The sequence below is a fragment of the Aphis gossypii genome, chromosome 3, assembly GCF_020184175.1.
Source record: "Aphis gossypii isolate Hap1 chromosome 3, ASM2018417v2, whole genome shotgun sequence".
Lineage (NCBI taxonomy): Eukaryota > Metazoa > Arthropoda > Insecta > Hemiptera > Aphididae > Aphis > Aphis gossypii.
Genome location: NC_065532.1, coordinates 2,330,145 through 2,358,079, shown reverse-complemented (window position 1 = coordinate 2,358,079; position 27,935 = coordinate 2,330,145). Strand labels below are relative to the sequence as shown.

Here is a 27,935-nt window from a genome sequence, read left to right as displayed (position 1 = left end):
ATATTATATTGCAAAAATAAAATGTTATTCATCTCAATATATATAAATACATATATTAATTGAGATACTACATATATATCTCAATTAATACAATAATAATAATAACAATAAAAATAATAAAAGTTTTTTTTTTATAAATAATAAACATATTAAGTTTTTATTTCTTATATTATTTATAATGTTGGCACAGCCATTTTTGAATAAAATTTATTGTGAATAACTGTTGCTATAAAATTAAAAGTATATAAAAGTGATCGCACTTGTAAATAAATATAAATTAATTAGCACTAATACCGAAGCCACGGTTGCTGTCAGCAAAGTAACGAACATCCCTGTCTTCATCTCTTCTTAACCTGGTAAGGGTTTCAGTGAGTACATTATGCTGAGGATTTTGTAGATCCATAAACACCGCTGTAATAAATATATATATATATAAGTATAAAACTAGTTTTAACTATATTACGTTTTATTTCACTTACAGTTATTTACAACTTGAGTATAGAGAGTCTTAGCAACCATTAATCGAACATTTGGTACACGGTCAGAACCCAAATTAAGCAAACAAGGCATTAATTCATTATTGAAATCTGCTGTAGATAGACATCGCTCACCGTAGTTCAATATGTATGAGCATATTTGGGCAAACATTTGTCGTCTACTCCATAAGTCTGCTTGTCCAAAACGTGTAACTAGTTCATTTAACATCAATCGTTTTAAACTAAGATTTTTATTAAGTACCACCAATAATTCAGGAACCTAATAACACAAACACAGTTAATGCTGTCTTCAGAATTAAGTAAAAGTGATGTTAATCATTTATTACCAGTGATAAAGCTGACTGACGAACAGATGATATTCTGTCCATGAGTAAAGATAAGCACACCTCATGTATATGGTGGTACATATCAAGTGGTGTAAATAAGTGTAAAGACTCTGCTAATTGTTCGCAGAAATTTTGTCGAAAACGCCAATTCCATTCGTAATCAGTTTTTAAAAATCGGCACATCATAGGTGCCAAATCACTCCGTACAGTCACTGACAACATCTAATATAACCAAAAAATATATTTATGATTTTCAAGTGTTTTTTAGTATTTATTGGTAAATAATCATCTTTACCTAATGTTAAATTAAGTTTAACTATCTACATAACAGGAATAGTGAATATATGGAATACAATATGTTGGCCAAATTATCATGTAAAATAATTTTATTATAATATTTGATTTTTAATTTAATGAAAATAAAATAATAAAGAGAAAACAGTTCATTGTTATTATTAAAAAATAAAGTTATCAATTATAAAAGATTGAAACTTGCTGGTTTCTAAATTATAGTTATTCCAAATTAACCTAACATCCACGTCAACATAAATATAAGAAAGTTTAATTTAAAATCAAAACAGAAGAATATGTTAATACTATTGGATGAACCTAATACTGCTCGAATTTTATTAGAAAATTTTGAACCAATTTCCTATCTCTAAAAAAATTACTAACAGTATTATACCTATCATGAATGTTATTACTATTAACTATTAAGTAATTTTTTTTCCTATAATATGAGATAATTTTAACATGATTTACTCAAATTTTATAACATAACATTTAACATGTTTGATATATATTTTAATTTAATATTCATTAAATAATCAGATATAATTTAGGTTTGAGTTCATCACTGAGATATCAGATGAAACACGGACCATACATTTTTCATCATATTAAAAATAAGAATTCTTAAGAATTGTGACCAAGTATAAAAAAAATATGACCTTTGGGTTTTTGATACATTAAAATCAGAAATTGTTTGGAAAGTATTCATCACTGAGGTATCAGATGAAACACGGACCATACATTTTTCATCATATATAAAAGTTATTATTTTTTTATTTTCATAAAAAAATTCAATAAACTTTAAATATAAGTACTACAGTTGTAATAAATATTAATTTGAAGTATATCAGATATAATTTAGGTTTGAGTTCATCACTGAGGTATCAGATGAAACACGGACCATATGTTTTTCATCATATATAAAAGTTTTTTTTTTTTTTCATAAAAAAATTCAATAAACTTTAAATATAGGTACTACAGTTGTAATAAATATTAATTTGAAGTATATCAGATATAATTTAGGTTTTAGTTCATCACTGAGGTATCAGATGAAACACGGACCATACGTTTTTCATCATATATTTAAGATATTTTTTTTTCATAAAAAAATTCAATGAACTTTAAATATAGGTACTAAAGTTGTAATAAATATTAATTTGAAGTATATCAGATATAATTTAGGTTTGAGTTCATCACTGAGGTATCAGATGAAACACGGACCATACGTTTTTCATCATATATTTAAGATATTTTTTTTTCATAAAAAAATTCAATGAACTTTAAATATAGGTACTAAAGTTGTAATAAATATTAATTTGAAGTATATCAGATATAATTTAGGTTTGAGTTCATCACTGAGGTATCAGATGAAACACGGACCATACGTTTTTCATCATATATTTAAGATATTTTTTTTTCATAAAAAAATTCAATGAACTTTAAATATAGGTACTAAAGTTGTAATAAATATTAATTTGAAGTATATCAGATATAATTTAGATTTGAGTTCATCACTGAGATATCAGATGAAACACGGACCATACATTATTCATCATATTTAAAAGATATTTTTTTTTTCATAAAAAAATTCAATAAACTTAATATTAATGATAGGAACAATCGAGAAAAATTACTCGAAATACTTGATTGTTAGATTTAATCAATTATTTCGATTGTTTTGAAAACTCGAGTGATTCTCTCGGTATCAAAATCAACTGAAATAGCCAAATGATAAAAATTACTTGGGGCAAGGTGCGAGTGATTCTTTCGAAATTAAATCGATTATGTCTAGAACATCAAACAATTAAATTAAAATTATTAATTTATAATAATAAAATAAAATGTATATTTAATAATACCTATAATTAGTACTTGCACAGATATTTTAAATAAAAATAATAAATACAATTTTTTTTTGAATCATGTGTTTTTTTCTAACTTAATGAATTTAAAATAACAATGTAAATTTAAAAAATTTTATAATTAAGATTTATAATATTGAAAAATTAATTATACCTATGTTGTTGTACACATTTTGAAATTTATTTTATAAAATGTCAAATAGGTGAAAGTATTAATAAATAATTAATTGTAATAAGTAATAATCTAACGAGTAGCAAGTATAAATAATGTGAGTTGTATTGAGTGTCGAATAACCTACTCGACTACTCGAATGACTGATTAGTGATTGATTACTGACTACTAAGCACAATGAAATTTAAATTGACCGAGAGATTTTTTCGAGAGAATCTCAATTGTTATAACCTCTCGATTATCAAAATCACTTGATTGTTCCCGTCACTAATATATAATATTAAAGTGGTACAATGAATTTAAAGTTTATCAGATACAATTAAGGTTTGAGTTCATCACTGAGGTATCAGATGAAACACGGACCATATGTTTTTCATCATATTAAAAATAAGATTTCTTAAGAATTAAGACCAAGTAAAAAAATATGACCTTTGGGTTTATGGTATATTAAACTCAGAAATTGTTTGGAAAGTATTCATTATAAGTAAAATATTTATTTTATTTTTTTATAGAATTGTGGACAAATAATGATAAGGTTTCCTTACAGCATCTAGATTCCAAGCTGTTCGATGCTATAAGGAAAACATATCTTAAAAACACGAATATTTTGCTTAAGATATATTTAACTTGAAAATAGATATAGAAAATATTATTTACTAAAGCAGAGGGTTCTCAAACTTTTTTTTTATATATTATAAAATTACACATTGGGCTATGATTCTCATTATTAACTTTTTTTAAAAGTTTACTTTTTCTGACAATGACGCAAAGTTTGATTTATTACGTATCTAAGCTTTAAATATCTACAACCAAGAGTTGTATGTTCCTAACCTATGTTTATCATAGAAAATCACTTTAATATCAGATATGCCTATAAATATTAATTTACCTTGAGAAAAGCAGCAAAATTGTCTATAGCACCAGACCGTACTTCATCCAAATCCAATACAAGAGACTCAAATATTGGTAAGAGATCTCTGGATGTAGCTTCTTCACCGATGTAAATAGCCAATTTATGGATGTAAGATGCAGCCTTTCTTCTAACTTTCCACTAAAAATTAAAATTAGAAGTAATATTATGATTTAAAAAAAATCACTTAACAGATTATTAAGCAACCTACAGATCTGTGTGAAGCTAGAACATAATAAGTATGTCTGAGCAATGGCCAGTGAGTAGGACCTATAGTAACAAGCACTGCAGGTAACATACATGCACATTGAGATGCAAGATCACTATCATCAAATGCACCAGCCATGTCAGCATAATGATCAAGCAGTATTGTAGGTACAACTAGATCGTGGCCATTGAGTTCAGATGCTGAAGGTTTAGAATCTCCATTACCTTCTTCTAAAATTGGTTTTACTTCAAACTCAGATTTTTTCATATCAGTACAGTTCAAATTAGCTAAAATATATATAATTTTTTTTAAAAAAATACTATTTTACAGTCCATCAATTTAATGTAACTTACAATTGTTATTCATTGGCACGTACCATAACTTATTTGGTATCATGGTTTGAAGTCGTTCAACTTCAGATTCCCTATCATCACAATCATTCTGCAATTAAAAATAAGTTCAGCAAAAGTAATGACTAACCAAAAAGTATATAAGTATTTACTTCAAAACTAAAAGATGATTTTGTATCACAGATGGGTTCTCTCCAATATGCAAAAGTGCTATATAATTCTTCAGATTCAGTCTTAACATTATAATCAGCAACCCAAAATCTGAAGATAAAATAACATATATCATGTATTAATAAAAAAAAATTATGAACAGTATTGTTTCAATTCATTTATTATAGATACAAATTTTAATGTAATTGTGGTTTATATAAGTTATAAGTACTATTTATTTAGCAATTAATATAAATGTGTTAAAAAACTGCATTACTTAATCAATCAACTATAATACTAAGACAAGAAAATTGGCTAAAGTGCATAATTGAATACTCAATTATATTAAATAGTATTAACACGTTGACTACATATGTTTTTTTGTAGTTTTCATATAGTGTGTATACCACTTTTCTAAAAATAACATAAGAATTTTATCCTATTTGGTTAAACGTTCAAACCGCGGATAAATACAAATTTTAAAACACGCGTTGAACAATGTTAAATAATAATGAAACAACATTCAGCAACGCGTAGAAAATAATAAACCATATACTTTAGATATATATTGGACACCAAATGGCGTCAAACGCGTTGCTGAATGATCCTCACGACCCCGATTGGTGTCAGTACGCAGTCAACGTGTTAATATTCTAATATCAAAATTTAATTATATCAATATGGTTTCAATTCACATTTCATAGAGGAAAAGTAACTGTGAATAATACTGATTTAATATTTAATATAAGCATATTAGAAAACTTGCACTACCTATTTATTAAGGTATCAAGACAAGCAAATAGGCTAAAATACATACTCAAATATAACAAATAGAATTATTATTATAAAAATAAAATTTGATTATATCAATATGGTTTCAATTCACATTTCATAGAGGAAAAGTAACTGTGAATAATACTGATTTAATATTTAATATAAGCATATTAGAAAACTTGCACTACCTATTCATTAAGGTATCAAGACAAGCAAATAGGCTAAAATACATACTCAAAGATAATAAGTAGAATTATTATTATAAAAATAAAATTTAATTATATCAATATGGTTTCAATTCACATTTCAGAGGAAAAGTAACTGTGAATAATACTGATTTAATATTTAATATAAGCATATTAGAAAACTTGCACTACCTATTCATTAAGGTATCAAGACAAGCAAATAGGCTAAAATACATACTCAAAGATAATAAGTAGAATTATTATTATAAAAATAAAATTTAATTATATCAATATGGTTTCAATTCACATTTCAGAGGAAAAGTAACTGTGAATAATACTGATTTAATATTTAATATAAGCATATTAGAAAACTTGCACTACCTATTTATTAAGGTATCAAGACAAGCAAATAGGCTAAAATACATACTCAAATATAACAAATAGAATTATTATTATAAAAATAAAATTTAATTATATCAATATGGTTTCAATTCACATTTCATAGAGGAAAAGTGATTGTGAATAATACTGATTTAATATTTAGTATAAGCCTAATAGAAAACTTGTACTACCTAATCATTAAGGTGCCAAGACAAGCAAATAGGCTAAAATTTATAGTTAAGTACTGAAATAAATTAAGTAGAATTATTCTCTTTATATATAATTTAATTACATTGATTTGCTTTCAATTCATCTTATTGATAATTGTTATTTTATAGAAACATTTAATACATATAGATATTGGAAAACTCAAACTAAAGTATAAATAGTAACTTGCATAAATAAAAAATAAGATTAAACCGTGAAAAGTATTGTAAAATGTCAATAAGCAACTATTATAAACATGCAAATCTAAAACATCATTAATAAATTACTTATTATCATTTTTCATTGTCGTTTCATTTGACCAAGGCTTTTCTCGATCCATTAATAATTCTGTAGCTTTAAAATATTCTTGACTTGTTTGACATTTCATACTGGAAAATAATTGACAGTTAGAAATATTAAATTTAAAAAAAACATTTAACAGTACATTTTAAATAGAAGTATATTTCAGAGTTAGGCTTTAAGAAACAGGCAGTGAATAAAAGACAAATAAATATATAAGATATAATACGTTTGAATACTTAAAAAACAATTAATCCTAGGAGAACAAAAAAGTGTTACATAAAATAATATTATATAGAATATTGTGATTTGTGAAAGCATTTAAGCAAAAGTTATCATTTGATTTTATATTTAAAAGAAAATTTAAAGTACAAGTAAAATAATAGTAAAAACTTAAAACACAAAATGATATAAAATAAAACATGCTATGTAAATGATGGAATCCGGTTATTAATTATATTAATAATACAAAATAATAGGATACCACCAATGTGCTTCAAATTTTTATTTTATACAATAAAACACAATATACACGTGTTTAACCAAATATGTGTATTAGTTCTTGGCCTAGGCTATAAAAATAATACAATAGGGAATAGACCCCTGATCCTATCAATAAATAAAAATGGTTGGAAAAATATTATTTTCTCTACATGTCATAAATACACGCATGTACAATCATTTAAGGTTGGGATCATACTATTATAGATTAACACATTAACTGTGTATCATTATATGAATATATTTGTTGTTACGTCAAAAGATATAGTTAAAATAAAAATAACTTGAAAAATTAAAATATCAATAATGACATATAAAATAAGACACTAAAAAAACAACTAATAATTTAATTAAAATGCATATAATAATTAAGTAGATGACACCAATTAGTGGTGAAAGTATACGTCACATGTAATGGATTTACTTAATTCTAAGTTAGGTTAGCACACATAAATGGTATTTATAGTTAAATTTACTCACTGTTAATAGTTTAATGAGATTTTACATTTAATTTTATACATATACAATATACATAGATCTTCAATAATCCCATTAAATATTAAATCTGGGTAACATTAATTGTCATAAATAGTACCAACATTCAAACATTAAAATAGTTGGATTAGTAATACCATAATCTGAAAATGGTGGCTGTGATTCAGACCTTAAATGTTTGTACAGTAGATTTTTATGCTTTATATAAAAAATTAGTTTAGTTCAGAAATATTAGAGAAAAGACATTGAATTTAATTCAAGTGGTTTAAAATTGTTACATGTACCAGGAATGTACTCCAAACTGAAGTGATGTTAATTTTATATGTATAACACAAGATATTTGTTGGTTTATTATATTGTATATAAATAGGAATGTTTCAAAAATAATAAAACAACTAAGAATGTCCTATGTATTAAATTTAAGATTTTAATTATTACAGTTCAGAGTACATTAAAGTAGGTAGCCAACTGCATTCTTTTTTTAATGTCCATGGGATTTGAATTGTGCATACTCAATTGGTAACAAAAATAATATTTTTGTGATAAGTAATAATAATTGTATAGCGATTAGAGGAAGAATGAGATTAGGGTCTGTATATTATAATGTATAATCACTTTTTGACCTGAGTGGGGATACACACACAATATTTATGATTATAAACATGGATAAAAGAAATTTAAGTTACCAAATCACTTGATTGTGCCTAATTAAATATAAACAGGTATATTTTAAAATTTGTATAGAAGAGATAAAATTTGAGTTAAGGAATAATCAACACTGCCGTTTCGGTGCAAAAAAAATCAGCACAATCCTGGTTATTTTGTAGTGGTTAAGATATCGGAAATTCTATTTTCTTATCCATTGCCATTATCAAAGAAATATTGAATACTCTAGGTAAAGCTAGAAGCTACAAATAGGCAGCTAAATATAGAAATGGGGTGGATGTGCAATCCAATAATATGGATTTTTATTAATTGTTTGAGAAGGGTCTTAACAGGCCATGATGTTTTTTGGTTTAACTTTTGACTGAAACAAGTCTCCCTTAAAAAATTAAATAATACACACAACTTAATCATCAATTGCATAAAACTATGAGTTAATATAAAAATTGTAAATCTAACTGATTATTCAAAGGGGATTGCACATAATATTTCCTTAAAATAATACCTAATTTTAATTTTTTTTTATATATATTATATAACATTATAGTTAAATATTTTTTAGCATAATATAGCTATATAATTATAATATAATCAATTCGTATCCATAGTTTGAACTTAATAAGTAAAAAACTCTGTGCTGATATGGCCATGCCAAAATGTCCTATTCCCTTAAGACTTAAATAGTTTATTAGGGTAAAATTTAATTTATTGTACATAACTTCTATAAATTGTGTGTAATCTATTCAAAACTAAAATTATCATCCAACCACTCCATGCATACTCAATACATACCTCTGAACATATTCCATATATGAAGTGGTTATAACCAATGAGTAGTCGAATCAGATGAATTTGGATAATTAACCATCACTATGTTTCAGATGAAACATGAACCATGGATAACACCATTCATCATATTTAAATTTATAATTTACTAATAGTATTGGTTTTATGTACTGAAAACCAGATGGGGACTTTTCTAAAGCCAGGAAAAAGCTATGCATATGTGTGTATAAATTATCTAAATATAAAATTGAACTTACGTAATATAATGTAAATCATCAGTGAAATTGCTAACCATCATTAGTATAAAAGCACGAGTAGTAACCAATGATGTAACAGCAGGACTTGCATACGTTGTAATCAATGGACCTAGGTTTTCTAAAGCTGTCTGTCTCACAAATTTACAACTGTCACTAAGTAATCGTCCAGCTGCATCAGTTATAGGTCCTCGCCTCAAAGTATCGTCACAACATACTGATAATGGTGTAATAATGTCGGCACATGTTTTGCGAATAGTGCCCACACGATCATTACACATTTCAAAATAACGAGGCAACTATAAAAACAAAATAAATAAGGATAATTAAGCTAATAAAAATACTTTTAAAATGATAAAACTATAAACAAGCTTACCAATACTTTGGTTTTATGGTCTATGTCCAATGCATGGCCAAGTTCCGGAAAACTCAATAAAGCAGCAAGTCTGACGTATATACAATCACTATGGCTTTTGTTGATTAGGAATGGCAACACAGTTTTGCACAGCACGTCGTCACTTATTTTAAGGACAATTTTTCCTACTAACTGATAAAAGAAAAAATATATCAATAATAATGGTTTTTAAATTTTAAATTAAATGTAATTAACTATGAAAAATATTTTTATATTAACATTAATTAAGTAATACTAATTATAAACAAAAACAGATATAGATTGTAGAAACTGCAGCGCTCATACAAAGCTGGCTGTGATACGATGTTAATTGAATTTAAAACGAAAACCTGAACGTGTCACAACCACTTTGACGAGAACCACAATTCCTCAGTTATCAATGAAATGATGGCCGCTCCATGAAGAAATCTCAACTCGTAACGCTCATCAAAGCTGGCTGTGATATGACTCATTATATCAACATTTCACAGTTACTTTGTGAGCATCTCAAGCCAATAAGTAGCTGATTTGAAGACTACGATTAGCCGCCAAAATTGTCAAAAACGGCTGTGATATGAATATTAATATCAACACGTCACATCCGATTTGACCATTTGGACGCCTTCGAATTATTATCGCACTGGAATAATCAATACATTTAAATTTATTGTAATAGTAATTCTTTGATAATAATTAAATTAAATTATAGATAAGACAAACCTTGGCCTTAAAAATATATTGTTAACACTAAAAAACATAATACATAGTAGTAAAATAATTTATTAATTTTCTTTTCTATTACCAATATAAAATAATTGCTGGTAATTTATAATTAAGCATGATATTAAGGATTAAACAATAAATACTATTAATATTTATTATTTTTAGGTTTTTCTACAGTTTATAAATTCATACTCTTAACATAAAAAAAATCAAAATATAATCTGAATAAATGTACTAAAAATTATTTTTCAAACAAAGTTAAAAAAAAAAAAAAGAAAAACATAATTCAAACACAAATCATCGAAGATAAAAGGATAGCAGATCAGTCGATTGTACCGCACACATCGGCTCATCAAAGTGGCTGTGATATGAACAGTAAAAAAAAACACTTCACATCCATTTTGACGGCCAATGTTGGGCATTAAGTAGATTTGAAAACGGTTGACCAATATCGATCCGGTGCTCATCAAAGCTGGCTGTGATAGTCAAAGAAAATGAACACTCTACGACAGCCCGCTTTGACGGCAACAGATCGACTCCAAGGACAAATAAATTTGCTGTTGTTTAAAATCGATGCAACATGAAAGACAAGATAGTGAGACAATCTTAATTATATCACATCTCACTACCCATGTCTTTCAACAGGCAACGATCACATTATCAAAATGGCATTATTCTTAAAATATAACTTAAAATTTAAATATAGCATCGTACAGATACAAACAAAGAAAGAATCACGATTACTTACTGTAACAATATTATTTTGAACATGGAGATCATCTGTGGAATTGGCTGCTAATATAAGTGCTGGACATACAATGTCTTCAACGGTTTTGTTGTTGATCACACCTTTACTTATAATATAAGTGAGAACCATCTGAGCTCGCATTATTACCTATTCCAAGAAAAATATTATTCACTATTTACTTTATAGGGTTATATTATATACCTGTTCTGCTGGGTCAGATAAAGCTTTGATAATAGCTGGAAGTAAGAAAGAATGTATGTAAGATCTGAGGTTCTCGTGTTGGTGAAAAACTGTGCATAAATAACCAATAGTGCTGACCGTGTCGAACCGCATTAGTTTGTCTGTAATATTATATATTTAATAGAAAATGTATAATAAAAATTGAGGTACACATTAATTTAAAGAACAAAATAATTACCTTCGTCTTTTGTCATTTTTTCTATCACAGTGAGTATGTCTGGAATCATTTCTAGATGATCCTTTATCACAAATTTCATACAGCATGATATATATTTTGGAGTGGTATTCCTGTACACAAACAAATATAATGTTATTATAGTTAAAAATAAAATTGGTCCCACAAAATCATAAATTATTATACAAATGAGTCACACGGAGAATTAGTCACTGAATTTCTTAATTATAAGTTATAACTATATAATTTAGCTTGATGCGTAGAATTGATACTTAATTAGGCAATGGTTAGAATAGGTTATTTCACTGAAGAAATTTCTATCATTTACATACTAGTAAAAATTTTTTTTTCAAATTCTAACTTCATCAAAGGTTTTGAATATCATTTTGAGAATCAACTTTCAAAATTTTAACAAATAATATTGGTATTGCTATTAAAATGGGTGTTCTAGTTCATACAGACAATATCATACTATATTTATACAGATTATACAGAATTCCAAAATTTTACACAGTAATTATGTTTAACATGAAACCAGTAAATGTCACTAAATAAGCATAAAAAATAGGTTATAAATACTAATATTGAGTACCTATATTAAGTATTTAATTAATATTTAATTTATTTATAATTTATAATGCATTATTTAATTTATAGGTTGAAGCTATACATAAGAATAAGTGCATAACAATAATAAATGGATCTTTTATTTATTTTTAAATATGAGTAGTTAAATAAACGATAAAAGTTCATGATGATCATTGGTTGAAAATTAAAAAAAAAATGGACATTGCATAAAACGTTATTATTTATAGCACTCGCATTATTTTATATTAAATTCTAAATAAATTTTTCATTTAAAATTTATAAATAATAAGTAATAAGTAAGCTCAATATAATGAGATTTTTTAAATTTTGATCCATACATTCATACTCAAAATTGTTTAGGTACATTGAACAACAAAAATTTTTAATTACGCAAATGACAATTTAAATTTTCAAAAAATAATATACATTGAAATGTATATTAAATACACTAAATGTATTTAATTGTAGTAAAAGAATTGTAAAATATGAAATATGTCAATAATTCCAAAACAAATATTTCATAACTTCTACTAGCATTTTGATCAATCGAGGCGGAAATACATTTTCGATTTCGTTGTTAACGCGTCATTTCAACCGGTGGGCGTTGTTGATGGCCAAACCATAAAATTACGTATGGTCGATATAAATAAAATAAATGTCACGTATGAAAATGTTTGAAATGAGTAACGACGACCAATGATCGATAAAATATCCGATGGTGAGTCATCGCCCATCGGTATCCAAATATTGACGCTACCCCGTGCGTTAAAGTTAAAACCACAGTACTATAAGATTTTTCATCGTTCAGAAACTAACAGGTTTAAATAACAACGCACGTTCATCAAATACCAATGTATATTAATTATCAAATAGCGAAGTGCGATAATTTTAACATAAGTCAGCTCATAGGAAAATACATTATTTTTTTTTTTATTAGTTTAAAAAAACAGTAGATATTATTTATTCTAATCAGCGTATATATTATATATGCAACTCGTGACAATAATTTTAGGTTGCATAAGAAAATGCGAAAGGCGGGAGAAAACATTTGGGAAAAATATAGATATAAATAATCAAATAAAAAACTTAAGCTATATTCAATGTTTAGATATTATATCGACCGGATTATTCACCGAGTATATTTTGGGGTATACGACGACTGGGGAGGGATCTGCGAGTGAAAGGGAAAAATATATAATAACATAACGTCACGGCGGCAGCGTTTACATTTTTAGGGTGTGGTGGGCGTTCTAAACATAATAATAATAACGCGTAGTAACAGGGGTTGAGATATGTAATGCGTGTGTGAGCGTACCGATCGTAATAATTCTCTCTCACGACGACAACAACATATACATTCGGTCCAAACGTACGCAGCACACACACGTACAGGACTACCAACCAACCCGCAATGGAAAGGGGGAGAGCGAGCCCGTGAGCAGACAGACAGACAGCCAGCGAACGAGCGAGTGCAACGCGGTGCACATTTGAACCGAATTACATCAACAAAAGGGCAGCACCTCGATGGCAACTATAAACCCATGCGGGGAGACTGCGGAGGGGCATAAGAGGACGTGCCGCCGACGGGCCTGTTCAAGGTCAACGGCTCTAAATTAAACGCGGATGATACGATTATTATTATTTCCAAGTCATCGTCGGAGAACGCGCCGACGACGTAACTATGATAATAGTTTAAACGGAAAAAGCGCGCACGTGGTTTATTTATTTCATATAATAATCATCATCGTCGAACGTAGACGATAAATAGTTGTCCCACACATACATAAGAACGTGGAGACGTTAAGTTCGTGATAGTGTGGTACTGAAATGGAAGGGCGCACACGACGATATTCGACGTGTGTGTACATAACGTACACAGACACAGTCTACACGCGCGCCGTCTACGCGACCACACACGCACACACGATTTTCAAGTTCAAAATCGCAGTGCTATTCATGCTCGCGCGCGGCCGTTACACATTGGCGACTGTGATCTGCTGCGCGCGCACATTGGCGAAAACAATACGTTTCGGTCGTAAAACTACATTATCGTTTTATAGTAATATATATATATATATGTACAAATACACACGTTACTACGTAGTAGTAGCACGCGTATTTACGAGTCCGGAAGACTACGACGATAAAATGTTTGTCCGTCCGTCTTTACGACGAAAGTATACAAAGGGGTGAATTTCAGAGGTCAAAGAAACGAGTACCAATGATGATGACGATAATAATAATAAAGTCATCGGGCGTTGTCGTAAAACGTCCCCGTCGATAATAATAGTAGTCGGTAGTTAGTACCGAGTACTCACTATCGGCGGGATGACACTGACACACGGAATCCCCGCGCGATCGATAGTTATTCTACTCCCTCCAATAGCACGTCGTCACCGTTGCCCCTGGTCCCCGCCACCGACAACCCGAACGCATTACAACCATGACCGCACGAGGCCGTCGTAGTACACGAGCTTTCAGCGTGGGCAACTCGCCACGGCTGACTTACGTCGCTCCGCGACTTACGCCTAACGTGGAACAAACAACATTATTGTTTTCGATCGACATATCGACGACAAAATAGCGGGTGCATTTCAGGAGATACGAATCTATTTTCGAGATTTAATTCCTCTAATAATTATCAACTTTTTAAAAGCTCGTTGCCCACGTGGTGATACGGCACCGTTTTACTTAGTCTCGGACGCCGTCCGAGTGATAGCGATGGCGCAGTGGAACACTGCAGGAATGTCGTGTGCGACTGGCCATCTGCGCGACAGGTCAAGAGGATAAAAAATGTTTTGTTTTAATAAAAATAACGCGCCTGGCTCCAGCAACACTTCCGGCGGCAGCTGCCGCTGCGGCACTCTGAGCATTCGGACGATTTTCCATCCGGTTCTCGTGCAACGCACATGACACACGACTATCGTATAATAATATAATTATTGTTTTCCCCTCAAAGTGTGGCGGTAAACGACGAAAAGGTCAAATCCGTCTGTGACCACGGCATGTAACACATGTGTGCGAGTTGGTCCCCCCTCCATACGTCTCTGTTTTTATATGTGCAACGAGCACGCACGCACATGCATACACATTACGCACACGCACGCACATATACATACACAAACGTCGGTTCATTCATGAGGATGAACGATGAGGTGTGTTTTAGAAGGGGTCAGGAACGCCGCCGTTTGGTTACTGGCTGCGGCGCACCGTCACAACAAACGAGCGGGTTCATTGTCGACCGGGGTCGAGTTAGTTACTGCGTAGAAAAAAAGTTCACAGTCATTCGGCCGCGTCTTACCCCAACAACAACACACATTCGGTGGAAAACCATAACGGAAATAACGATAGTTCTAAGAAAGCCTCGTGCGCATTCGTAAACCGTATCACAACGTTCCACTACTATAATAATAATGAGACGCACATCACCGGAAATCAGGAGTGGGGCGAGGAGAAAAACGCGGGAAACGCGGTCCCCGAAGTGTGTGAATAAAACGAGGCCTCCTTACCTTGCCGGACACGACCGTGTTGATTACCGTGCGCACGCTCTGCAACTGGTCCTGATGCAGTTCACCTGCATAGGGATAATCGGAAAACGACATCACACACAGAACGGTAGACCGATAACGTAAACACTAAGAAAAGTCGTAGTACGGTAATACAAATTTAACGATTAAATGAAATTTTTTTTTTAAAAAAATTAATTATTACATCGAAAATTGCTCGTAGTAAATATACGGACGATTTTTCGGTAGAAAAACACGCGTGTATCGCAACACACGGAGGTTTAGAGCGCGCGCGCAGAGAAAGCGAAAAGGCGGCGCGACGAAACTGCACACACGCACGGTCCGCGCGGACGGCACACACTACACTACAACTACGACGCTATATGGCGGTGGTCGTGTGAACAACGAAGGCCGGCGGCGGCGGAGCGTACCGCCAGAAAGAGAAATGAGAAAGCGACCGACGCACACACACTCGCGATGGAATGCGCGCGCGCTCACGTGAACGTGTACAAATAAAAAAAAAAAACAGTGCGACGCTCCTCTGGCCGGTCGTACGTGTGCGTGCGTGAGCTTGGCGGCGGTTACAGGGGGGGGAGAGTATGAAAAAAAAAACCGAACCAAACTAAACGAAATAAAAATATAAACGGGGATCGGGTCCAGTGGGACCAACGGCCGGGTATCCGGTGCGACCGCAGTGCCGCCAACGTGCGTCAGTCGGGAGGGCGGCGAGCATGCGCGGGTAAAATAAAGACCGGCAACTACGTAACCGAGTCGTACCCGACGTCAAAATAAACACCGGTCGCTCACGCTGGGCGGGGCCGCCCTTTTCGGCCGGCGGTCAATGATAAGCGACGTGCGTGCGAAAACGCCCGGAAAAATAAGGGCGGCCCCGTCGCCCAACGCGCTTTCTCCGCCACGAGACGCTGCTTTTGGCGGTGCGTGCGCGCGCGGGGGGAAATCGATTATTGGCACGCGACGACCGTGAAGAAAACTATTCACCACCGCGAACGGGAAGCGCGCGTCTACGTTCTCCGGAGGGACTCGAGCCGCGCCGCGCCCCGGTAGGTAGTCGCGTTTTCCCCGTCCGGCCCAGCGACGAATCATTCGTGCGCGCCAAAGCTGACATCACCTCTTTCATATTATTATCGTCCGTACTACACCGCACCACGCTGTGCGTACGACACACACCGCTCGTACGCATAGTAAAGACGAGCACCGCCGCACAGACTCGAGATTTTTTTCATTCATTTAATTTCGTGTGTTATTTTATTTATATTTTTTTTTTCAACGTCGTCGTCCATCGTTTATGGTCAGGTCGGTACTTTTGATCAGAAGCACAACGACGTTAAAACGAGTCACGCACGCGGGGCTTTTGCGTGTATAGAACGTGCGGCGCCTCGTTTTGGCAGATGTCCAAAATCAGTCGACGACGCATTTTTATTTTTTATTCGTTACGAATCAAAAACGCATTCAACGCCGGTGCGTGTGGCCGACAAACTAGAATTTAAATATTAAAAAAAAACCTCATGTCCGCAAATTGTTGTGGATATTATATTATAGCAACCAGCATAAATGTACAATAGGCATTTATTCATAGTATGCAAGTCATATTTCGTACTACATCGTAAAAGATTTTACAAAATTACAAGGAAATATTAAGTCAAGAGAGAACATTGATGGGTTTCAGACTTTTCAGAGGAAGACAATCACGACCAATTGTTTTATTATTTAAAATAGATTTTGTAAAAAAAAAATTCTAAAAACAAACATACAGTGGATTTGTGTATGGTTTTTGAACAGCACATTAATGTTGATGATTTAAAATGAACAATTTATTTATTTAAATAATGATTATGATATGGTTAATTTATCTGTCTGTAAACCATGATTGCAAATTTAGCTGATTTTTTTTTTTTATCAAAGAATATTGAGAAAAAAATACGAAAAAAAAACTGTCGATAAAATATTGAAAATAATACTAATGAAATCTAATACAGTAAACCTATAATTAATTATTTTCAAAACACCAATTAATTTAAATTAAAAATGATTTATTCTCGTCCACATTTGAAATAAAATACTTGTTTAAATTTATTTATTTATCGTATGGCAACATGTTTAAATAACGTGTACCTATGCATGGTTTTATTCATATCCATATATCAATTGGAAAAAAAATTAAATAAATAAAAAACACTTATTTGCTTGTTGGAAAGTATACATTGATGGAAATTTTTAAAAAAACAAGGACATAAATATTGACAAACGTAAAAACAAAAAAATAATATCTTCCAAAATATTTTGAAATAAACAGTAACGTGTATTGGATTTGATAAGATCACGTAGTCATAAAAAAATTAAAAATAACAAAAAGATTTTGTAAAATGTATCACAAATCTACAAAATATAAATATAGTCTATAGTATTTATTTAGCAACATTCATTTCAATGACAGGTTAAGAAACTTAAGAATGCTTTATACAGACGACATTTAGTGCGCAAAATAAATTAGTTGTGAACAATGCACGGAGCATTGGAAAGACTAGTGGAGATATTATTCTAAAATCAACCTACCCGACTACAAGAATGTTTTGAACAAGAATTGAAAACGATTGAAAAAAATATAACACACAAATCCGGATTTAACAACCAGTTATTGGTTTTAAGATTAATGAATAGGCGCGATTTTTATTTATAATATTTTTCCATTAGTGTGTTATTTATTTCGCAATATTATACACACGAGTTAAAGAATAAATAGACCATTGAATTTATTGATTTAAAAAAATAAAAAAGAAGAGTATAAAATATATTAATATATTACTATATTAACAATTGCTAAATATCTAAGAAATTAATGTATTTATTTCGTATCCATCATGAAGTCGCAAATTTAAACAATAGTTATTTTTAAAAGGAAAAATAAGTTTATTACAGACTCTGCAGAAATTTTATTTCTGTTTAGCTGTTAAGCTATGACGTATTGACCTACTTTATTTATATGCCAAACGATGCGAAGACTACTGACACACTGGTCAAACAAAGTTTTTAATTCCCCGAATTCGCGCTCGTCGCACCTGCATGGTCAATACCAATCATTCACGCTACGTAATAATAGATGTAATAGATGTATAATAGATATTAGATACTAGGTATACTTTCATTAGCATTGATACTTTGATTTATACGAGTACGATGGTATACATTCATTTATTAAACCGTGTATGCTAAGTTACTAATGAAATAGTTATGATTGAATTGATGTTAGAAACACTGACAAATTTCAAATTATGTAAGACTAAATTTACTTGATATTTCACTTAAATAAAATACAGATGGGAAAGAGTAACACTATTTAAAATATTTAATAAGAATTTCATTCCATTTAAAAACTAAATATACAATTATTTTAAATTTTATTGTTTTAAATCGTAATGTGGCGGAGGTTAACTGTGCAAAGGAGCAAAGCGGTTATAGCACCAGACAGGAAGTAAGAGTTGATGAGTCAAGTTATTTATAGAATGGCCAGGCACACACTGTGCAGTTTGAAATAAGGTACCACATGACCAACACAAACTGTTCGTATAATTTCAATATGCTAACAACCACATGCCATGGGAATTATTGCGAAGAAGTTAAATTTTAGATAAGTATTAATCACAAGTGGATATTTCGAATTTTTTAATTAGCAAAATTTTTCATCCGACTACGGGTCTCGGCCATTGGCATCGGGCAAAATTCTGCGATTTTATTTTAGCCCGTTATAAAGGTATGGTATATTTGACTGTCTGGCAATAACAGTAGCCAGTTGGCACGAATTAGAGAGTTTAAATTTAGACCACGGCTACCAAGACCCCCATGATTATTCTTCGTGTACAACTACTCAAACAGTCTCAGCAAATGGAAGAAAATGTCTAGAAACTACGTAATTGTATGAACGTGATGCAGCACGAGAGCCGAGAGGATACGATAGGGTCGAAAAAAAGCAATGTTTGTTTTTAACTCGAGGGGCGCAAACAGCTGCATTCTCGTATACGTCTGTTTCCAAGAATAGTAGCAACCCTCGATGAAAAAAAGCCAGGTGGTTAGGAGGACTCACAGAACTAACCCCCTCTCTCATCGCCCCGCCAATTTAATAAATTCCAACAGTATACAGAGCGATCCCAATGTTATCGTCGGTTGTGATAATGTAATGTTACCTGATTTCTTCAGCAGACGCGTTGTACATCTGTTTGACGGTTTCGTTGGGCATGTTATCACTGTGTTGGTTACCCGCGAGATCGAATATTTCCATAGACTCGTCTTCGACGGCCCCATCGCTATTTTGGATCATCAATCTCTCTATGCCGGCTCCGACTGTAACAATACAAAACGGGCCATATATATTATCAATGATGGTATCCGGGATAATAAACATGCGAATGTTTCTTTCTTTTTAAAACCTAAAACTCGAAATAGTTCGTCTGCGGCAACATTTTTGTCTTGAGACTCAAGAATTACCTCCTAATGGACAATCGTTCTTAATTTTTTGTTTTTATTATTTTTAAACCCCCCCCCTCCTCCCTCAATATACGAGATCGCTGATCACATATGTACACACACACATACATCACAACACGATAGTTTGTGGAGGATCAACGTAGCAGCGTTTGGGTGGTCAAACAAGTTTGCCGTGTGGTGATGAGCATGGCGCGCGGTGGAGCCAGACGATGGCAAAGAGAGGTGGTTGGCTAGCCGAGCGACGTCTGCATGGTTCATTGATCGCCGAGGAAGCTACGAGCGCGCGCAATGCAACTACGGCGGCGGCGGCGCTTGTACACCGAAGACGCACAACCGCACCACGTGTCATTCACATGGGGCCGCCGCCGCCGCCTCGTCCGACCGTTGTCGCTAAGGGCGTCGTCGGCACTTGGCGACGAACCCTAAGAGGGAAAAATGTTAACCCGACCCGAAATATTATCTTCCCACACACAATACTAAAATTATAACACATAATATGATCGAGGACGCATTCCTTTCGGCCAATAATAATAATAATAATAATAATAATAACTAAGTTATCGAAAACTCAAAACACACGCACCACCGACACCCCAAGTGAGGATCAGAAGCACAGCATCGACGGCGGGTAAACAAGAGAAATGAATGCCAAGAATTTGTTCGACGGAAAACCGGTTTCGATTACTGTTAGTATATAAATATAATATTATGGTGTTGGTGTATGTAATAAATATACAACGCGGCAGTGGCGGCAATCCGTTGTGTGTGCGACGTGCGTCGAGAATGGAGACCGAATCGGTCCAATCGGGGGGACGCGTTATGCCTACTCGCACGAATCCCGCGATGTAAACAATGCTCGTCGCGCGTTATATATACATTTTTTTATGTTTGTATACACATACACACTATAATATTATTATGGTCTCAAGCAACTATTTACACACTGCACGCACAAACATAAATATAATATCGAACGTTTGTTTTTATTTATTTTTATATTTCCCTGGCCCAGAGCAAGTACAAAGTTCGAAAACAACACACACACACACGTCTTGGATTAAGAATTGAGACAACGATTCGAAGCGAAATCAAACGCGTAACACACAGCCCTACACCTAGGACTCCTCCGATCATTTGTTATTATTACGGATTATAGGGGATTCATATTATATTAGTTTTTATACAGTAATACCTATACACAAATATTCTTCATCACGTAGAGTTTATGTTTTGAATTTAATTTTGTGTGTATTACTCAATTTATAATACGTTTATATTTAGCTTGTTTTCAGCAAAGTGCGTATTTTAAACTTAAACTGCAAAATTATTTGTCTTTAGTATTTACAAAAATAATTAAAAACATAACGACTTATTTTAAAAAAAAACTTAAGAATAAACGTTAATGATCAATAAATTATAAGTAATTCATGTAAATGGAGAGACTATACCTACCCTTTTTTTTTTTATTAGCCATTAGCACAAAACTATTACGGCTCCTATACCTACATTTAATAATTTCTAACAGATTAACAAAATCGAGATACATATTTTGTATCAAAATGTGGGTTTAACCTAAACCATGAACATATATGAACCATAGACAATTATTTTTATAACAAAACAATACAATTAATTGTAATGAACATTAAAGTATTTCCTTTAGGCATGTGTATATAAGTTAAACATACATCAAGTACGTGCAACAACATTTTTTTTAAATTGTTTAATCTTACCAAAGTAGTTTTTTATAGTATTTAGTTAACTATTCAAAATATTATACTTCACGAAATATTTTTAACAGTTCTTTATTAAAAATTTAAAAATTCCAAAACGTTTTTAAAATATGACGAAAAGTGAATATAAATATTCAATGAAATCCTTTTAAGATAAAAAATAATGATAAAAGCTTAAAAATGTATTTGAAAAAAAAATGCTTTGGAGAAGTGAACCGATAAAATGTGCCAATCGATGAGTGTGTGTAGTGAATAATAGGGACTGGTATGACTCAATTATTTAGAATTGAATAAAAATAATTACACCAGATAATTAGTTAGCTTGAACATGGGAATTTAGGTAATGCACTAATTATAAGAAAAAAATACGATTTAAATTAATATAAAATATTTTTTCTATATTATATCATTGAACTTTGATTTGTTGCATGTGAAATATAACAATAAAACACGTCAATTTTACCAATCTGTTATACAGTGTAATTATTGTCTTTAGATATTATCTAAGCTATTTGTATAGAATAAAAATATCTACTTATTATACAAACTTAAATAGAGTTACAAATTATCAAGTAATCAAATAATTAATATTGAAAACTATACTTATTAATAAACATAATATAATCTAGGTATGTATATTATATTATCCATCTTTACCTACACTGGATCTAACTAGTCAGTACACGTCATTGAAAAATCTTGCAATTACTAATAAAAATAATAAACATACTGTATGTAAAGAAATTTTGAAAAAATATTTAAAGTATTTACACTCTAAAATTCTTGTATAATTAATTATTTATTATAAGTGATACAATAATAAATAATATAGGACAATTTTAAATTTATGAAGTGAAAATTGAGTTTTTTACATTTTTTACAGGAAATCAAAGCTTATCATTTTTTACAGCTAACTTATATGATAAAATATAGTACCTATCATTTAAGAGGATCCTACATATTATATTGCATGTATATTATGTCTTTTTTACAAAATAAATATAAATAATAACAAAATTGTGTTCAGTAGAACCAATTGTGTGTTCTAAGCTTTAATTTTATGTAAATTTGACTTATTATCAAAATTAAAGATAAATACATTAGCTATGCTTAAGCATTAGATTTTTCAATATTTTAATTTTTAACTAATAATATTTAATACTTAAAATAGGTCTTATATTTTGCTTATAAATTAAGTTATTGTTAAAAGCTAATACTTAAGCACAGATAATGTTCTTTTCTTTAACTTTAATAATTGGTCAATTAGTTTAATATTAAAGCTAAGAAACTACAATTGATTCTACTGAACCCAATCAGTGTTGAAGGTTTGTAAGACAAAGACAGAATAGATGGGAGTAGCGTTCTCTTAAACAATTATTAACATATCAAATAAACTCACCTACATGTGTACCTACATAAAATATTATGTACTATTAAACATTATAAACAGCACTCAAATACTCAATGGGTATATATGCTGAATGCTGATGGTCATTTTAGTCTTTACAAAGAAAAATGAAAGCCAAGTTTAAAATAGTTAGAAAATTGATAATTTACAATGAATTTAAAATTTATAGGTAATAGTTATAACTATTAGGTATAATATTTTATAGATATTCTAACAGGTACTTAATTACTCTATCAAACAAATAATAATTCATCATATTTAGGCTCTATATTTTATTCAAGATTATAATATGCAATATTTATAGAGTATAAAATTGACTTTTAGTCATTATAAATACACACAAGTAACATGCATAAATACCCTTTAAAATCTAGTTACCTTTAGTTTTTAATATTTAGGCTAATAAGTAATTAACTGTTAAAACATTAGGTGTCAGGTGGTTATTTAATAGTTTTTTTTTTATATGTCTATTCTATAAATAAATCTTAATTGTTTATATTATTTTACAAATAACCAAGTAGTACCTCAAACAAGAAACAATTTATCAAAGATAACAAAATATACTACAGGTAAGATATAAAAATTAAAAACATTCTATTAGGTACCTACAAGGTTTATGACTTATGTAAAACATAATACTTACTGTTTTAAATTATTCTTATCATTATGTAAGAAGTAGGTAAGTACTCCTACAATACCTACTTAATAGAAGTATTTATTTACTAATAATATTATTAAAGCAATAATAAGTTAGTTAATTCAAAGAAATAAGTTCTAAAATGAGTTGACATAGTTCCTAAATATAATGCAATAGTCTAAAAAAATGTATTCGTGTAATATATATAAATAATGCTATTAAAATAAGTTATTTTAGAATAATCACTACCTATAACTGAATCGGTTTAATTCAGAAATATTTTAGCCATCTTAATACAAGTACTTAATGATTTTAGATATCAATTACAATTAGATATATGAACATTTGATGAGAATGCAAAATTTAATGTAATGTATACCTTACTAAATTATTTATGATATTATATAAACGTAACTTTCCTTAAGTAAACACCGAGGTACACAAGATAATAAAAATGTTATTGTTTTAAAAATAACATAGGTACTCTAATACAAAAACATTTTCATAAAATAGTAAATACCAAAAATGCAAAATATGTCTACTCGCCCACATGGATTATTATTTATTATGACTATGGTAATTTTTCAGGGTTGTTTGGCTATTTAAACCAATAAAACTATAACAATTTAAAGTAAGTACCTACCTAAATAAAGTATATTTTCAATCATAGAATATCAGTAGTCATATTTCATAATTATGAATAAACAATAATTAAATAAATTGAATACTTTATTGATGGTACCTAAGTTATAGACGTTATAGTGAAATCTAATGAACATTAAATAACTGTATGTCCATATTAAATAGAATTTAATTTAAGCATGAGCGTATAAATTGTTGATTAAATAGGTACCATCCACTACTTAATTAATAATATACATTAAAATGAAAAAACTGGTCTATAACAGGCACTATCATCAATGTAAAATACTTTGTAATGAAGACATATTATAACACTGAGTTAAAGCAAGAACAAAATGTTTTGATGTTATCGCTCAGTGCGGTGAATAAACAAACTCTGGCAAACATAAGAGTGCAAGTACAAATCACAGGAAATTAATTTACCTTGGACAAATGATCCCAAGAATAGCGACCTCTTGTTCTCTTGAAAAACCATGGCAGCAGCGTGGTGCATGTTGGGCGAATTAGGGTGCGCACTGTGTTCTATACACGGTAAACCGATGTCCCGGGTCAGATAGCGGGTTAATGTGGAGACCAAACAATCATGGACAGCACGTCAAAATGAAACGGAGGCAATAATCACAGTGGTCGTCAACAGTTGAAGCGTTCGGAAACGTGTATAAGTAATAAAACCCAGAGAATACGCGACCACAACCGAAGAAACCGCGACGGAATGATAAATATTTATAAAAATATTACACGATTGGGCAAAAGAATGGCATTAAAAACGGAATAAAAACCAAAATGAAAATATACAAAAATGCGCGTATAGCAAACGGTGCGTCGTACTATTGTAACCGAAAACGTTTTACTACTATCACGACGGCGACGATGACGGTATCGATTGTTGTTGGTGGTGGTGGCGGTAGCGGGGCATGGCGGAGCGGGCGAAATACGCCGTTGCAACTCTCCGTCGGCGGCCTCGAGGGGGGGATTTTTCGCGCGCGTGTTGTGCTTTCGACACACGCGTGACGATTGTCGTAGGAGCTCACTCGTTCGTTAGTTATGACGTCTTCTTCACCATCGGTTCCTTCGTCGTCAACGCCACTACCTCCGTCCTCGATTCGAGCGTGTCTGTCGAGTGCGTCTCGTTCAGCCGGTGTTCCGCTGAACGTGCAGTTTTAAGAAAAACAGACTCGGCGCACACGATGTCACCTGCTTGGTCTTCGAGAATCGTTTTATACGGATTGATGGTACTGCCTAATAAAAGTAAAATTTTCACTAAAACTGACAGTGATCAATAGAAAAAATTCGTACGGTTAAAAAATAATAAGAAAAATTTCGTAATTAATGAAAAAAAAATGTGCGGTTTCGACACTCGTACACGCTCTATCGGCCTACACGCCGCGCGCCATAGCATTAAACACCGTCAAAACAACAGAACGCAAACAAAGCGGACGCAGGCGGTCAACTGTCGTACAATGAATTACCAAGGAGATTGCGTGTGTGCGCGTGCGTAGTGTTTTTACTCGTTAACAGATGTCGCTTTTATTCTTCCGGTGACCGGTTATCATGCTCTACAACTGTCTTCGTAGTCTTTTCAATTTTAAAACCATCACAAGTCAAGACTTAAGTCTATGATTCATGATTTGAATTTTGAATCGATTTAATATTTAATTTTTAATCTAAGCGAAAGTGTGAATAATTCGTCTATATCTTGTCACTTTACCGTTGGCAATATTATAATCAATATCCATAAAAGATAGGTATGTAACTATGTTTAGAATGAGAACACACACCATATATTACAGCTACAACACCCGTATGTGTTGTCTCCGTCTTCGAATTGTAAAAAATAGCAAAAACTGTTTTGCACAGGAAAGAACCGAGAAGGCTACAAACCTACAGTCATAATTCATAACTAAGAAACGAAATTTTCACCACATATAAAGAAGAACTTTATCTGTAAAATGTCGTTTTTATTTTTTCGAACTAAAAAAGTTGTTATTGTTTCAAAATTTATAAACTTGAATAACTATTTTGTAGTTCCGATATCGAAAAATTAATAACGACATTTAACGGATAAGGTTCTCCTTTATACACAGTGAAAATTTTGTTTCTTAGTTATGAGTTTATGGCTGTAACCTTCTAGGTTCGTTCCTGTTTAAAACAGTTTTTACATTTGTAAAACGAAGATAATACATATATGGATGTAACGTCTTATTAAATATCTAATACAAAGACTCTCAAGTTGTCTTCAACGTCATACGATTAATATCGATTTCAAAGGGTTAATTTACTTGCAAATTTCAATATCAGTTATAAAACAATATTGTTATCGTTATAAAAATTAGTAAAATGTTTAAGGTACCTATTCTAAGTTCTTCATTATCGTTGCAAAGTTGAATGTAGAATATTAATATTTTATTAAATATCAAAAATTTTTAAAAAATTTTTAGTTATTTACAGATATTTTCAATTTTTTGATTCTCTACGAAACGATGAATATGTTAATTTTAAAATGATATATGTGTGTGTTTCTTTTTACGTATTAATACGATAAATAGTTAATAAAACGATTTTTAACTTTGAGGATGATCTTGGATAACAAATTGGTTCTAGTTTTTACTTTGAATAGGTCAAAATTATAAATTCTCAGTACTTTTTTTTATAATCGAGAAAAACATGCAAAAAATGAAAAACGGGAATGTTTTTACGCTTACCAGTTTTCGAAAAAAATTATTTTGTTTATTTTGTCATTAATTATAATTCGATTATAGGTAACGAATACCCGCAGAATTTCAAAATTTCATCAATAAGTATTTCTATTATCATTTACTCAATATGGTATAATTTTTAAAATATTTTCGATTTCATTGGGTTTTTGTTTATAAATATTGAAAAAATATACTGTGAATGATTAAAAATTCTTGAAAATTGAACACAAGATTCCACCGTGAATTGCCAACCGTCCAGTTTTCGCCTGGACAGTTCAGATTAGGTTAGGTTTCCGTCCAGTCACCACTCCAGTGTACAGCTATACCTTTCAACTGGACGCCATAATTTATTATTAAATGTCCAAAATGTCAACTACAGTTTGTCATGTCAAGAATTTTGTGAATTTTGGAAATAGGAAGTGGTCATACACTAATTAAGAAGGCAAAAAGTGAGAAACAATATATATCTTATAACAGCAAAGTAGCACTTAATTAATAATATACATTAACTTAATTTATTATATTAATTATTTATTTATTATCAGAAGTTAAGTAATTCTTTATTTTCATAAACTATGACGACTAAAAATAAAAAAAATTTTTTCAATTACATCCAGTTTCTTAAATTAAAAA

The 27,935-nt window shown here is 31.0% G+C and overlaps 1 protein-coding gene and 1 long non-coding RNA gene across 5 annotated transcripts; one reads left to right on the top strand and one right to left on the bottom strand.

Moving 5' to 3' along the window:
* Positions 1 to 3: 3 nt before the first annotated feature.
* LOC114121232 (serine/threonine-protein phosphatase 4 regulatory subunit 1-like) lies at positions 4 to 26,023 on the bottom strand. Of its 3 annotated transcripts, none has more exons than XM_027983471.2 (15): positions 25,030 to 26,023; positions 19,886 to 20,042; positions 11,596 to 11,705; positions 11,379 to 11,518; positions 11,178 to 11,324; positions 9,689 to 9,859; positions 9,316 to 9,611; positions 6,601 to 6,702; positions 4,769 to 4,877; positions 4,620 to 4,707; positions 4,270 to 4,553; positions 4,038 to 4,199; positions 824 to 1,045; positions 480 to 756; positions 4 to 411 (listed from the first exon to the last, which is right to left on the bottom strand). In XM_027983471.2, the coding sequence occupies exons 1-15, from the start codon at positions 25,097 to 25,099 to the stop codon at positions 278 to 280; spliced, it is 2,469 nt and encodes an 822-aa protein (XP_027839272.1). In that variant the 5' UTR covers positions 25,100 to 26,023; the 3' UTR covers positions 4 to 277. The 3 variants fall into 3 exon arrangements, with proteins under 3 accessions (XP_027839272.1, XP_050060882.1, XP_027839273.1); XM_050204925.1 differs by having other exon boundaries at positions 25,638 to 26,023; XM_027983472.2 differs by lacking the exons at positions 19,886 to 20,042; positions 25,030 to 26,023 and adding an exon at positions 15,690 to 16,159.
* LOC126551483 (uncharacterized) lies at positions 1,730 to 2,871 on the top strand. 2 transcript variants are annotated; one of them, XR_007605389.1, is made up of 3 exons: positions 1,730 to 1,995; positions 2,157 to 2,315; positions 2,634 to 2,871. It is a non-coding gene; the product is annotated as an uncharacterized LOC126551483 (long non-coding RNA). The 2 variants fall into 2 exon arrangements; XR_007605388.1 differs by having other exon boundaries at positions 2,157 to 2,474.
* Positions 26,024 to 27,935: the final 1,912 nt, after the last annotated feature.